This window comes from Maylandia zebra, linkage group LG23 (genome assembly GCF_041146795.1).
Source record: "Maylandia zebra isolate NMK-2024a linkage group LG23, Mzebra_GT3a, whole genome shotgun sequence".
NCBI classification, from domain to species: Eukaryota; Metazoa; Chordata; class Actinopteri; order Cichliformes; family Cichlidae; genus Maylandia; species Maylandia zebra.
The window spans coordinates 8,231,283-8,246,851 of record NC_135188.1 but is presented as its reverse complement, the minus strand read 5'-3'; the positions used below and the strand labels follow the sequence as shown (position 1 = coordinate 8,246,851).

Below are 15,569 nucleotides of genomic sequence, written 5' to 3'. Positions count from 1 at the left end.
GGTGACACTGAAACCTCCCTCAGTCATAGGCTGAGGCTCTGCTCTCTCCAGTGTGTTTTTAGCCTCCCCCCCCCAGCCAGTTGCACCAGTTGGTTGCAACTACCTGAGTCTGGTTCTGTCTGAGGTTTCTTCCTGTTAAGAGTTTTTTTTTTCTCCCCCTCTTGAAGCTACTCCTATATAAATAAAATAAAAGTGAGTTGAATGGAAAACATCTTACATTGTGTGCAACATATTAGTGTACAACTTTGGAGGGATAAAAGATAGATAAAAGAAAAAACCAGCAAGCTTTGGTTGAGGCATGAAATTTATAGAAAATAATTTGAATACAAAAAGTCACATGCTGAAACATCATGGATACAAACCCACTACCATTAACAACTCATGACCTTCTCTGACCTTGCAGGTCATAACTTAAATGAGTACAACTAAACCCATTACCTCAAACTTAAACTGTCATAAATATCCACAAATTAATGTAAAAGGTAACCTAAACTAAATACTCATACCACATTTAAATTGATATACAATATACACATTAAAAATCGGCTGAACTTACAGACAGCAGTGTCCTGTCTTACATGTGCAGCTATCAAATGTTGCATTGCTTTGTTTTTGTTTTTTTTTGTTTTTTTAAAAGTCCCACAAATGGGCACATAAAAAGGCACCTTCGTCAGTCCAGTCTGAACAAAACAGCAGTTTTAACATCCACACTATGCTGTAAATTCTCAATTATGGAAGTGCTGGTGTTAACGGCAGTTTTACATAGACATGTGCTACAAACAGAAGAAAGATGAAACACATTGATGCATTTCAACCAGGCAGGTACAAAAAGGAGCGACCGTCACTGGCAGGAAGGGATTTAACATTTCAATGTGCAAAGACACAGCTTAAAAGAAATGAGCACAGATCCTCAGTGTTCAGAGTGTGAAACAAAGACTTCAGAGATATTCAAACTATGACTAAAACAGCCTGATAAAACTGTAGTGGAAAAACACAACTTAAATATAAATTGATTTCACTTCAAGCCTACATAATTTTCCCCATAAAGAGAGTGCATAAACACCCTAATGTACAACAAACTGAGGTTTTATAAAATAAAGCACAAGGAATTCAAGATACAGACCAAACAATACTTTAAATCTTCACCATTATATACAAAATAATATTCTCCTTTTAGACAAAATGCAAGGTTCAAATTTTTACAGAGGCCATGCTTGGATATTAAGTGAAAACATCAAATGCAGAGATTCATTCAGGTCTTCAGACATTTGCTTACGGGGCTCCCGGAAGGTCACAATGGGTGTTCTTATGCTCGATGCTATGCATCACTTCCCCATTTGATCCAAAGAGAAAGTCTGAATGTATTATGATGTAATAATTATGTAAAGTGTTAGAGCTGCTGATTATAACCACAAGTAGGCAGAACCCTTGCTGGCAAATTAATACAGACCTGCCTGAGCTACAAGTCTAGATGTACTAGAACCATAGTAGTGTGTGCCGTGTGTACTAGCAAGTCTCCTGCCATATCGGATAGAAGAAAAGGGGTCAAATGAGTGTCTGCTCAACCAGCATCACCTGTGGTAAGTGCCAGTACCAGTGCCTTTCACACTGAACACATGATATCAAGTAATGTAGGATGCAACATCTTGTAGGATGTTTATCGGCCAAGGGAAATTCAAGAGGTAATGGAAACGTTACTGCACATGTATTAATGTACGTCTTTCAGTTTCATTGTGACATTCTGGGGGCACTATTATTATTACTATTACAGACATTTAGCCTAAGTAGACCCACATCAACTCAGCAAATTCCAATACTTTCAACCACATCAAAAAACATGTCCCCACACTATTTTCTGGATCAATGCATCACTAGACAGCAGATCACTACAACCATCAAAGCTGTTAAACAAAAATAGTTATTTAATGCCATTTGTCACCACTGATTTACACTGATCAACAGAACAATTATCTCAGCAGGAGATCAAGGGTCTACCTGTTAGACGACTCTCACAACTAGACTGACCTGCTGTACGGCAGAATAGTCTTCCTCCCTCGCCTCAATAAATACAAACGAGCTGTTTACAGTTTAACTAATGCACAGCACAGCTAAAAGCAGCGCCGAATGCATACCACAGTAAAAGTGTTTTTTCATCTCAACAGGAGCTAGGAGAACTAAAGATAGTACAACCTTGCACTCTGAAGCATGAAGCACACACGCACACCCACACAATCTTAAAGCAATTTAAAGGGAAGCTAAACAAACCTGTGACACTACCCTAAATATGGGATAAAAACTCCACCCAACCAGAAAGAGTGGGAGTGAGCAGAATTGGAGCAGTTTCCCTAACTAAAGGGGCCCTTTTGTTGCATACTTATAAAAATATCAAGTGGATTGGGTTGTTTTCTGATGTGGCCTCTTCTGTATTGCTACAACAAAGCTTAAAAAAAATCCACTGGCTCGATGTTACTATTAAGGCAACTGTTGTAGTGAAAGGAAATCTACAGGCTGCCGACACCGTGAACGCAAACTAGGTGAAAGTTGAGGCATTCCACACTGCACTCACTGACTCACCTCTCCACAAGCCTTATGAGAGAAACAAGGCAGTGTCCTTTCATTACTCCCAAAGGCACTAGGAGGGGCAACTAGGCTTACCTGACATTTCATTGCACACTTTACAGAGGAAGACAATATGAATTAAATATATAAGTTATAGGTTCAATTAAAAAATGAAGTGTTTGTCGATTTGTAAGGGACTGATTTAAAGGTTCCAACAGTCCTGATGTGTCAGCTTTATAGTGCAACAAGGTTCTCGGCCATGTAACATAGGCTGTAGAAGTTACAGCCAATGCAGCAGAGGTTGCACAGAGAGGACAGCAGTCTGTAGAGCCAAAGGCGGCTGCTGAGGTGTCTGTATTTGACATCCGTCTCACATAGTTTAGCGTAAGCTTCACGGTTGGATGACAGCCCGATATCCTGACCCAGCCCGCATGCCTGCTCAATAAGATGCATGTCAGCCATAATCTCTGATGTCATTTGGCCAAACCACTGAGCATTGACGGCCGAAACCGTCACGGACACAAAGAAGATGAAGATCTGGTGGCAAAAGCAGAGAAAAAGATTTAGGAAATGTTTCAAAATGAGTGTCATGCAATGTAATGATATGATAAAACAAAACATACCTGAAAGGCTTCTTTGTCATCCAACATGTCACTTGGGTGATACACAGCATAGATAGTGAGGTTAAAGAAAGCACAGGCTGAACCGAGGTGGAGATAGAACGGGACCAGACGACTCTGAATAAAGCCGTACGTGTGTCTGTTCAGGTGGTTGTTCATCACAAAACCTGAGCAGAATCGAGGACATTAACTCCACAGGCAAAATCAATACTATTTTATTTAAAGAAAAAAAAAGTTTTTTATTATCTCACAGCAGTAACAACAAAGTCTGAAATCAAGTTTCATCTCAAAATTATAATTATATAATATAGATACAGGAATACATTTACATGAAGAGTTTTTAGTGGCACTGACATAATATGACCACAGTTATACTAAAGAAAAGAAACATACTGCAGCGTTAAAGCTAACAGGAAGGTCAGGTCACAAGTTTGTGAAGGGCATTCCTCCATAAGCAAGGAATGTACACACCTTATAATAACAAATTCAATATGTGTAAACTTTGCAAGCTACAAAAAGCCAGGTGCAACCAATGTATTGCACTTTAAAAGCATTGTATGCTTGATGATTCTGAAACTAAAAGTGTGTCACAAACATCCACGGTATCGTTTTGTCCTCATCTTTCTGTCCCATGATATGCATGTGGTGGTGTTAATGAGTAATCTGGTGAAAGCAATCATGTTTAGAGACTGTAAAGTTACCAAGTGAAATTCAAATATGTCAGAATAGTGGCACTAATTTCTTTTAGTCATGGCCAAGTGATGGGCCTGTAAGAACCAAAACCTAAAAACCGAAGTATGACATAAATTGGGGTTTTGCAGAACTGTTACAACCCCCCCTGCCCCCGGACATACTGAACACACACTCTGATCCAATTGTATCACATTCAGGATGGCTGAGACTACACTGATACCAGGGTTTTTTCTCCAGTTTTCACTAGAAAAAAAACTGTGCTTCAGTAATGATTATAAACTAAACAGGTATCTCTTTATTGACCACTTGTACTTCCTATCATTCTCTTATCCTGTATTTGTGTGCATGTTTATACCCACCTGAAACGAACGTGACCCAAATCTGCATCCCCCAATAAGTGGAGATCAGAATCAGCTGCAGTAGCTTCACAGTGAAGGTGGGCTCTTGGTCAGTGGGCATGCTTTCTCCACGGCCTCCCTCTCCTCTAGGATCAAGTGTGCAAAACAGGTAATGCTTTTTCTCCCACCACCTGGGGTTTTCCTCTTTTTCCCCCCTGAATGGAGGACTAGCAGGAGTACTCAGCTGCAAACATGCAAAATCAAAGTGCCATTAGCTACAAATGTTGGCTTTAAATGCCGAATTATCAGCAAATTATTTGCTACTGTGGCAAATCTTCCACAGTAGCAATAAACTTTTGACACAGCTTTACAAACAAAGCTTATCGATCTTTCCAAATAACAATACATGCAATAAACGATTTTAGAAACTTTCCTGTTAGGTTGCGGAAACTAATATATTTTCAAAATTAATAAAATTACGAAAATCGTACTAAATACAGTAAACCGACAACAGATACATCTTATTTAATACGTAGTTTATTTTAAGGAGCTGCAGAGGCGGTGTCTAATGTGTTGGGCATGAAAATATTCAGTTAATCTGGAACACCTCTGTTGCACATAAAACTACACAGGGAACTTCAGCTACAACTCAGAAGTGCTGTGATAATTTTTCACTCGAAGGTGGTTCGATAGCTTTAAGTTTTAACGAGTCGTGTGGCTTCTACAAATCGTCAAAGTCACCTTTACAATAATAAGTCACGGCTAACGAAAATTGCTGGGTAGCTGTAGTAACAAAACTACACTGACTGACAGCTAACAGGTAGCTAAGGTTAACTGTGTGACTCACTTTATAAAACGTTTACTGAATAGCTAACTGAGAGCTTTATAATGATAAAAGAAAGAAGACTTAATGCTATAAACAATGTGAAGAACCTACCTGTGCTGGCAAAAGACTGCGGGCGCCTTGCTGCAGTTCACTTTATAGTAAACTTACCAAACCGGCTGGCAGCTACTATCGCTGTCTGTAGAAAGGGCGGACCCGCGAAGATGTCCCCTGGAAAAACTTCCCGTGTAGTCTTAACAGCAGATACTCGTTCCCCCTCAACGGGTAAAAGTTTCCATACACTCTGCAGTAAGAAAAAAATAAATTAAAAAAATTAATTGTGGTAACTAGGATGACTTTGGAAAATAGCCCACTCCTCGTGTCCCTCTAGAAGTAAAACGATGTAATTTAATAGCTCATGACACTAGTTTTAAAGCATGATCTTCAAAATTAGCAAACCACAAATTTACAGACCACATGGGAATGTAGGATTGGATATTCTGCAGACACAGTCGGTGACCCCCAACTGTCTAAGTATGTGGTGAGTTCATTAATCTACCTCTGCATGTCTTCTTTTGTATACTTTGCAGTTGAAGGCAGATATTTTACTGCGGCTACATTTATCTATGATGTGGTTTAAAGTGTCTCGTTTATCTTGTGTAGCCTGTAATTGTATTGGAATGCCTCTTGCAGTATTATCTTTAATGTAATCAGGTCTTACTTTGCATTTCAGTATAATCTCTGTTTCGATTATCAGCTTTACATGCTCTGCCCTCTGGTGACAGTAAGCAGCTACAGCATGTAGATGGTAGTCTTTAAAGTTGTGCATAGGTTTGGGTAAATGGTAAATGGCCTGTATTTGTATAGCGCTTTACTAGTCCCTAAGGACCCCAAAGCGCTTTACACATCCAGTCATTCACCCATTCACACACTGGTGATGGTAAGCTACATTGTAGCCACAGCCACCCTGGGGCGCACTGACAGAGGCGAGGCTGCCAGACACTGGCGCCACCGGGCCCTCTGACCACCACCAGTAGGCAACGGGTGAAGTGTCTTGCCCAAGGACACAACGACCGAGACTGTCCAAGCCGGGGCTCAAACCGGCAACCTTCCGATTACAAGGCGAACTTCCAACTCTTGAGCCACGATCAGTTCACAACCACAGGAGCAGTTCACAACCACACCTGTTCTTTTGAGTCGTTTCCTCAAGGAGAGGAACGGGACGTATTTTGGACACTCATTAAAGTAAACATTCCAGCCTCAATGTTAAATAAAAACAACAATGCCTCCTCATACTCACTGTACAGACTTTTACCAGAATGACAAAACTAAATATGTTTCTGTTGTATTTTTATTTAATGTATTTATTTCAGATAGTATTTTTTCACACGTAGTTTTAATTCCTAGTATAGTTTCAGTTGATTATAATAACCTTGTTAAAAACTAGTTATAAAATGGGTGGCTATAATTTATCTGACATTTCAAATAATGTGAAATAACTGATGGGAAAAAGGCATGGCAATGAGCTTTATTGTAGGAAAAGTTATAATTACATGTTATACACACCTGGAAATATAGTATAACCATACACTGATATCAAAATAAGTTACAATATATACTTTTTAAAACTGAAAAACAGGAACCATGTATTATACATGTCTTCAAAGTGTATGGCACTTAGGGGAACAATAAGACAAAATTGCCAAACAGGGAGAAGTTGCATAATATGTGCAGTATTAAACAGTTTGAAGATGAACTAAGCATTGCATTTTCATATGAAGGCAAAAAAGTCATAAAAAAACCCTTCATAATAAAATGCTTCTGCTTCTTTGTCACACTGATAAAAATGTCCCCACAGGCTGGTTTCCAAAATAAGTATTTCAGTGTGATTAGTCCCACTTTAGAAAATTTTGAGCTCTCTTTTTTTCCTAGAAACATTCAAAATGTAGCAGCTTTCACGAAAGCGTGAGCTGCCGACAGAAGCTTCGTGTATCTGCGACACGGGGCTGAATTCAGGCACCAGGTGATGGGAGATAGGGGTCAATGTCGGGCAGATTTACAGATTTTGTCATAGACTTCTGGAAAGGCTTCTTTACAACCTAATTCATCTCTCAATTTGTGGTACAACTGTCCATCAAACATCTCCCAGAACTCCTCTCGTTCCATGTAGACATCTGCATACAACATCTGGAATCTACATGCCAACGAAACAGCAAAAGCAGTGTGAATTAAAGCAAAATATTTCATATCACTTTTGTTTCAGATGCTTCAATTTGTTTGCTTAATTTGAGACTCACCCATGAACATCTCTGACAAACTTCTCCAGCTGGCTTGTTGACGATTTAGCTTCAAAATGTTTGACTTTAGGTTCCCCATAAGCCCCGATATCTACATACAGCTCCTCCTCTTGACCTTTGGGGTGAACCATCCCTCTGCCTGGTGGCAGCAGGAATGGACACAGCCACAGTGGGTACACCTAAAACAACACAAACAATTTCAATATTAAAGCACAAGTACCTCATACATAAACTAAGTGCCCGGCACACTGATCCATATCCATATCCACATCTTACTTCAATGTCCTTGTGGAAGCGTGTGATGGCATCCTGCAGATGTTTCATGGGTACCAGCATGTCCTGGAGCACGTGGTGCTGCTCATAGAGACGTCTGATGGTTTCTCCCTGGGTGAGCTTCAGCAGCGAGATCTTGGGAGGCACCATCCAGCCGAAAAGCCAGCGGAACACGGGGTTGTTGCCAAACGGAATAATATCCTGCAGAAAAGGCACAAATGTACGCAGAGACACTAAAACGTCCCTCTGTAATAGAGTGCTGACTCTTTTTTTTTTTTTTTTTTAAAGTGGAGAATTCCCTGTACTTGATTTTCATGATTCAATGTCTGATTTTAAAATCACAGATCACATCCTTTTTTTTCTGTTTATATATTTTTAAAATTTAAAATTCAAAAGAAACAGAACATGTAGACACACAAACATACGTAAAAATAAAAGAAAATCAGGTTTTAAAAAACTCTTCTTTCTTGAAAGTTTTCTTTCTATCACAGTGAGAATTTTAATTAAATATGACAGTCCTGAAAATACAGTATACCACGACTCTGCTATCAAAATAAGTTACAATATATAAAAACAGGATTTTAGGTGATAGGTTTGTAGCTTGAACCCATCCGCTGGAACGTTGAAGACAATATAATTACACTGCAAAGCAAGACACAAGTAGGCAAAGTTCTTCATGTTACTCATGCATGAGGGAGTCCTGCCTGGAGCCAAGTGTCGTTCCACCACTCGACCTCCGTCAGACTCTCAGCCAGGTTCCCCATAGCACTCCTTTTATTGTGGTTACATGAATATGCATAGGGTCATTAACATATAACATCTTACATAGGTATACATGTAAACAAAGAAGTGTGTGTGTGTGTGTGTGTGTGTGTGTGTGTGTGTGTGTGTGTGTGACCCCATAAACGACTTCCTTAACCTGCTGGTCTGGAAAATCCAACAGTTCATCTAAACAAAAAGCACTTAGACTAGAACAGACGTAGCTACGTTAATCCTACCATAAAACAATAAAACAAGGTACGACCTCTCCATGCTCCTAGGATGTAGGTGTGCATTCCAGTGTGGAATACACACCAAGCCTTTGCAGCCTGCTAAAGATCACAGTCCTATCATTACACAATTGATTATACACCTCTAAGCATATATGGTTAAATATTTCTAAGCATAAATGACAATCAACAATACAAAACCTAACATTAGGATTCTTCTTATTAATCACAGTCTGTAGCCCAAAATTAGAAGTAAAAAGTAATTGCTTTGAAACTGTAAGCTGCACAGAGAACTGATTCATAATCACAGACCAGGGTTAGAATAGCAAGCTGTGACCAGATGTACTAGGATATTGTGATAACTGTTGACCCTACATTTGACATATTATTGATTCTGACATATACTGATCAAGCATAACATTATGACAACTGTTTGTGATGGCTAGACGACTGAGTCAGAGCATCTCCAAATCTGTGTATCTATCAGAAGTGCTCCAAGGAAGCGACAGGGTCATGGGCCGCCAAGAATCACTGTCACTGATGCATGTGGGGATCGAAGGCCTGCTCATGTGGTCTGATCAAACAGACAAGCTGTAGCTCAAACTGCCCAAAAATTTAATGGTGGTTCTGATGGATGGCCAGATGTGTGTGCATCTCTTATCTGATGAATACCTGGCAGCAGAATGTGGTATAGGGAAAAGGGAAGCCGGCAGAGGCTGTGGGCATTGTTCTCCTGGGAAACCCTGGATCCTGCCATCCATGCGGATGTTACTTTGACAGGTACCAACCTACCTAAGCAATGTTGCAGAGCATTTACAGCCTTTCATAGAAACAGTATTCCCTGCTGGCTGTGATATCTTTCAGCAGGATAATGCGTCCTGCCATAAAACAAAAATGGTTTAGGAATGGTTTGAGAAGCACAACAAAAACTTTGAGTTGTTGACTTGGCCCCCAGATTTCCCAGATCCAATCAAGCATCTGTGGGACAAGCAAATCCTGGACAATTAAATGCAATCCATGGAGGCCCCACCTCACAACTTTCAGGATTAAGGATCTGTTGCTAACATCTTGGTGCCACAGTACACATTAGGGGTCCAGAGGAGTCCATGTCTCGACTGGGCGACCAAATATTAGGCAGGTGGTTATAATGTTGTGCCTGATCAGTGTGTCAAATAGCATGGTAGCATCAGTACTGGCTTTAGTCTTCTTACTTTCCACCGGAGGGCAGTGTTAACCTACCAATCACGGTCTGACGCCACCATGTCCAACAACAAAAACGATTCCTATCACAGATTGTCAGTTAGCGATTGAATCAAATCATCATTAAGCCCTGTTTCTGCCTGCTTTTCCCTGCACTGTCAACAAACACAAAATCCTTTGGAAAACAGAGCATCCAAAAGCCCAGAGGTGACTCAACTAAATCTGTCAAACCAATACAATGCATAATTCATCACACCATTTACTGTTACAGAAACAAAGGATGCCAAGCCCTCCTCACTAATGGCTAATGGTGTGTGAGGGTGAGGGATAGGGATAGAGAGACAGAAAGAGACAAAGAGCATGCATTAGAGCCTACTAAAGAGAAGTAAGACAGCAAATTGGTAAGATGATGACAAGCTAAAATGTGACAGATTTATGCACCCCCTCAATATAATCCTAAAGCAGATAAAATCTGTTGTGTGTGAGTACCTGAAGCTCCCAGAAGATACTGCGTGTGTGTCTGTGATAGTAGTGTCTCAGAGGGATGTACTCAACTCCAACGCAGTCTTTCTTCAGGTAGCCCTCCACGTGTTTAAAGAACCAGGGTTTAAAGTGCAGGCCGATTCTGTTAATCTGATGTTGAAGAGGAAACGGGAAGGTTAATATGATAAAACAAATGAAAACAAATCGCAAGCACAGTCAAAGATGCCTTACCTTGTCAGGCTCTGCGTGGTCAGTCATGGTTCCTGTCATGATAACAGCACTATCCAGACTATACTGGAGTCCCTCAACAAATGTGTTCTGCTTGTTCGCAGAAGCTTCGGTGAAGCGTTTACAGATGTTCTCAAGCCCTCTGACTGGCTCATAGTGCAGCTTCACCCAAGGCTTAGCTGGGACTATTTTAATCTCAGCGGCAACCAAGAAGCCCAGAGTGCCACAGGACCACGGGACGGCGTGGAATAGATCCGTGTTCTCCTCCTTTATGAAGAAGAAAAATTTTTTCAAAAGTGTGTGGCCCTCTTCTGAATATGACGGTGAAGAGCCAGGCTTTCTGAGATTAGGCTATTTGTCTCAGTTTTTCTCACATACTTCACAGTAGCGACCAGTTTATCTTCTCACAAAGATCACGCTGTCTGCTTTTGGGGTGAAAAATCATAACATGCAAGTGTGACAAACCAGAAACGGGGCTTGGAACACAGTGTATTTGTCTTTGATGAACCACATTACTGTGTTTAGTTATTTTATTTTACCAGCAAACAGTTGTCATCTTTTGATTCTACATTATAGAACAACGTCTGATAAATAGCCTATTTTTAGCTCGAGAGCGTTAGAGGGAATTACGCAGGAATTTTTACTCAATTCTTGCCCATTTCTGGTAAACAGAAGGACTTAAAATAGATAATATTAACTAGAATAGACTAAACAGAGACAAAAATGATAATCATAACATCAGTGACATAGTAGCTCACCCCAATTCAGAGGTTACTGAAATGTATGAAGTACAGAAAGAAAACTATAGTTTGTGTTGTTATTGGTTGGCTGTATTACACAAACTAATGAGAATACAAATCTATTGTCATTGAGGCTCAGAATCATATCCAGGACAAATGAATTTCCTTTAGCTAAAATCTAGGACTACTAGCGATTGTTATGAAAAATGTAAAACTGCCTGTAAAATGACCAATGTGACACTGATCTTAAGCACAATTGGGATGAAGACTCATCAGGGGTGGGCAATTAATTTTCCCAAGTGGCCACATGAAAAACTAGGCTTGCTGCAGAGGGCAAAACCATCAAACTTATAAAGAGATGAAGTTATTATTTAGCAGAACTGAGTTCAGCTTAAGCTGGGATAGGCTCCAGCACCCTCCTATGCGACCCTGCTAAGGATACGTGGAAGAGAATGGAAGAAACAGTCGTAGTTTCTCATGTGGCCTATTAGGAAAATTAATAGCCCACCCTTGCATTAGGTGATCAGTGTGCACAAGTTTCACTTGATCATAACTTGAGGAGGAGTACTGATTTGTGAACTGTGCAGAAACAGATTAGCTCACTGGTCCTTTGACCAGGTGAGCTAAGAAGGAGAAATGTTTCTATCCACTGAAACTGAGGGTAAAAGTTTCCATAGTTATTTTTCATGGTGGAATTTTAGTGCTTTCTTGCTAATGAACCTTCTACCATGAATTAAAACCATGCTAATATAGTGAACACCAGATACTCCATCTGAGCAAAGCTGATTTCACTGCCTATGGATATTTCTTCAAATATAAAAGCAGAGACAGCGTAATTGAAATCATAATTTTGTTATCTCAAAAAGCAGAGATAATTTAGTAACGCATGAGTGCAAGGATGGCATACTAACCCACAAAACTCTCTTTAGAATACAAGCTCCTGGACTCAGACATATATCATCTATATACTTAACACAAAATCAATACTCACCTCTGTGCAGCGTACTAAACTGCCATCAGCTAGAACCAGTTCATAGGCAACACAGATGTGCTGAAACAGCCCATAAATATGGGATGACGACTCTATGCCGGTACCCATCACTAGCCCACCTGAGAGAGGACAGAGAATCATAAACGTCCTTTACTAATTCAATTTCTACCCGGGTGAGTACAACACCAGGCGGACACATGAGCAGACAGGAACATCTGCCTGCTGTGAGTGTGCGCGCGTGTGTGGACATGAGGATAAATGAATGTACTACGGCCTGATTGGAAAACATTAGACTGTTGATGCGTTGTTTATAACATCAGGAAATCCATTATGAAACCCAATCCAGGGGTGTTTCCAACACTGCAGCCATTTCCTCCCAGTTTCGTCTTTTGAGCTACAACATCAGTCCTCTAATGCGATTAGAAAAGTCGTTGAGGCTCTAAACAGGATGCAGTGACTGACAGAGGAAATGCAGGATTTACATCAGTGAAATCGGTGTCGACATCATCGGTACATCTCTCTATTTGCAGAAACCACAGAAGGTGCCGATCCATGATTCCAATGAAAATAAAGCACAACGTACCCACAGTGAGGTCATCCAGCTCTGGCAGCACTGGCAATGTCCAGCCGATGGAATTGAGGAGAGCGGTGACTTGACCCATGTTTGCCAGCGGTTCAACTCTAACCACCTAAAAAACAAATATATTTTTAAGTAACAATCCACCAGCAGGTTCTCCTGCTTCCATCTCATCCTCCTTTGTCACACCAACCCCTCTGCATGTCATTCTTCACTACAGCTTCCTCTTTTGCTTCTGCCTGCCAACTCTATATTCAACACTATCCCTCCTCAAACACATGTCCAAATCATGTTGCCTCTCTATCTTTGTCTCAAAAGATAGATCCTCACAATCCATTATCATTATTATTATTTACGTGGAACTCGTGCCTGCATGAAAGTATTGAGCCAAATAATTAGACAATCTGCCTTGCAGAAATAAACACTTTCTGTGAATGTAAGAAATGGCCTCAGTCTATCCATCCATGTACAAACTGTTTGATTCCAACACTGTCTGGACTATTTGGACTGCATGGACTACATGGACATTTATAAACTGCTCAGTCTACCTTAAAGACTAAGGGTTAAGGACGATCAATAATTTTCAGTCGCTGGTCGAGAATAGTTTTCCACTTTTAATTAGGTCTTCAATTTCTCTCAAAGTTTTAACACTTAACATTAATGTCTGGTTAAGATATTGCAATAATTCACCCAATGATTGGCTCATTGTTGCTGAGTTTTATAAATAAACAGACAAAATCAATCAAATAGCTGCCATTCACATCATAAAACAAGACGTGGTAAATTAACATAGCCATTCTTTTCCCTACAGATAGAAAGTTTTTATTATTGCGGTAATATGTTTTAATGATAGATGTCAAAGTGCAGTTTTTTTAAAATAATACCTCTATTGTATTTTCATTACTATCTGACTTACTATCTGGGGAACTTGACAGAACTGAGCCCAGGTTGATGCTGTTTCATCAGTTACAAATATTTCTGGTTGAGTTCACAGATACGAAACACTTGGAGTTGAGTTTGTTGCCCCCTCATACCTGCCTCTTTGTGTCCACCTCTAGAATGTCCATCATGTTGATCATAATGTTCTTGTGGGTTTTCTTGTACTTGCCCACTCTGAGAGACACGGTGAGCCAGCCGGGGCGACCTGTACACATGTAGGTCTTAGTGCCCTCCTTTCTCCAGTCGCGCACCTGAAATGTCACATATGGAGATGTCATGGTTGGTATCCATTAGGTGACAATGTATATGAGAGGACATTTTTCCTAAGATAGTTTTCCTGTATATGAAAGCCTGCATGACATGGGGATAAGCAAAATCCTTTTAGTGATACAGCTGTTGAGTGATCAGTTAATAAGTTTAAGTTATTGAATAACTGATTCCCTTTAAATGAGTTTAATTAATTGAGGTGAAGCCACACCACTGTTTAACTTTACAAAGCTGCTTGTAATCCACAGAATATACACACACAGTACATGTTATCCCATCTGAATCAAAAGCAGCCTGTTAAAGTTTTCACAAGCATGACTCACTGCAAACAACACATGAAACTTTATGATCACTAACTATTTGACTGTAATTGTTATTGATCATTAAATATCACGGTGGCCCAAATTAAAAGGGACGACTCTGCAACATGAATGAAACATTGAGATGTAATAGAAATGAAGCTGCGTGCCTTATTAGTTTAGTAATGATGGATTGCATTTATATAGTAATGACTGAAAAGGACAGTGCAGCTCTGACACCTGTTCACGCGGACACGCTCACCTGTCTCTGGATGTCTCGCACGCGCTGGTCGTGCAGTTTGGGCGCAGAACACATCTTGAAAATGAGCCACGCTCTCGCATAGTAATACGCATCAAATATAACGGAGAGCGGCAGCAGGAACAAGCACACAAATATCCACCTCTGGTGAACTATCACGTAATCTAGACCTTTGACTTTGATCCACAGCAGGAACAAAACCACCAAACCTCCTAAATACAACAGTGGAACCATCGTGTCCGGGCAGATCGGCACTCACTCTCCTCTCTTTCCAAACTAAAGATATCCGCTTCACTTCTCAGCTGGGGAAGTAGCGCTTTGGTGAACTCTGTATTGATTATCCCAACCCTCAAAACACGATTTCTGATCACCCCTTCGCTGGGATAGGTGAGCACGGCTAGGTGGTAGGCAAGCCCCTCCCCTGCTTAACATTGATTGGGCGATAATACCAAAGGGGCGGAACCTGTCATGTAAGCTTTAAGTTAACTGGTCCACTAAGTGACTGAAGGGAATGCCAGAAAAGTAGCCTTTTTGTTGTTTACCCAATCACGGAGCACGCAGGCTGTCACACCATGCACCCTGTCCTCAAGACTGTGTTACAACACTGTATTTACACAGTATCACAGGTTGGACCCTGTAGTTTAATGCGGACACTTTAAGTTTAAATTAACTTCTGTAGTTTCTTGCAGAAGCAGGCTTTGTCATAATCAGTGCATGAATGCACTCCCAACATGTCCATGGCTGTAGGTCAGTTACATGCATTGTTTTCCCCATCTTTTATAAAGTAACTGGTCCATTTGATACATGTTCATTTATAGTGTGCGCATGTAAATCAGTGGATAGTAATAAATCTAAGTGCGCCTACCCCCTTTGGTGCAGATTAGCTGTTGAAAGGAGAGACATTAATGATCCTTTCTGGTCGAATCAAAGCAGCCTACCTTTCCACAGTATTGGCATCATTAGGTTAAATGTCTGGAGTTTGTGTTTACTACTA

General features: G+C 40.4%; 2 protein-coding genes across 3 annotated transcripts; both read right to left on the bottom strand.

Annotated features, from left to right (window-relative positions):
* Positions 1-286: 286 nt before the first annotated feature.
* On the bottom strand, positions 287-5,320 carry si:ch211-121a2.4 (transmembrane protein 205). Of its 2 annotated transcripts, none has more exons than XM_004557187.5 (4): positions 5,205-5,320; positions 4,232-4,454; positions 3,183-3,346; positions 287-3,096 (listed from the first exon to the last, which is right to left on the bottom strand). In XM_004557187.5, exons 2-4 carry the CDS (start codon positions 4,329-4,331, stop codon positions 2,794-2,796), a joined length of 567 nt encoding a protein of 188 aa, XP_004557244.1. In that variant the 5' UTR covers positions 4,332-4,454; positions 5,205-5,320; the 3' UTR covers positions 287-2,793. The 2 variants fall into 2 exon arrangements, with proteins under 2 accessions (XP_004557244.1, XP_004557243.1); XM_004557186.6 differs by having other exon boundaries at positions 5,148-5,304.
* A 1,226-nt stretch (positions 5,321-6,546) lies between these two features.
* Positions 6,547-14,936, bottom strand: dhcr24 (24-dehydrocholesterol reductase). The gene is made up of 9 exons (XM_004557188.5): positions 14,579-14,936; positions 13,846-14,001; positions 12,818-12,923; positions 12,235-12,353; positions 10,507-10,770; positions 10,282-10,425; positions 7,607-7,804; positions 7,331-7,509; positions 6,547-7,227 (listed from the first exon to the last, which is right to left on the bottom strand). Exons 1-9 carry the CDS (start codon positions 14,807-14,809, stop codon positions 7,074-7,076), a joined length of 1,551 nt encoding a protein of 516 aa, XP_004557245.1. The 5' UTR covers positions 14,810-14,936; the 3' UTR covers positions 6,547-7,073.
* Between the last annotated feature and the right edge of the window lie 633 nt (positions 14,937-15,569).

Coding starts and splice junctions, on each gene's coding strand:
- si:ch211-121a2.4 (XM_004557187.5), bottom strand. CDS start 4,331: ATGCCCACTGACCAAGAGCCCACCTTCACTGTGAAGCTACTGCAGCTG. Junction 3,347..4,231: donor TTGGGTCACGTTCGTTTCAG/GTGGGTATAAAC, acceptor GATTCTGCTCAG/GTTTTGTGATGAACAACCAC. Junction 3,097..3,182: donor ATGACAAAGAAGCCTTTCAG/GTATGTTTTGTT, acceptor TTTTGCCACCAG/ATCTTCATCTTCTTTGTGTC.
- dhcr24 (XM_004557188.5), bottom strand. CDS start 14,809: ATGGTTCCACTGTTGTATTTAGGAGGTTTGGTGGTTTTGTTCCTGCTG. Junction 7,805..10,281: donor GTATCTTCTGGGAGCTTCAG/GTACTCACACAC, acceptor CCTTTTCTGCAG/GATATTATTCCGTTTGGCAA. Junction 7,510..7,606: donor GCTTCCACAAGGACATTGAA/GTAAGATGTGGA, acceptor GTGTTGTTTTAG/GTGTACCCACTGTGGCTGTG.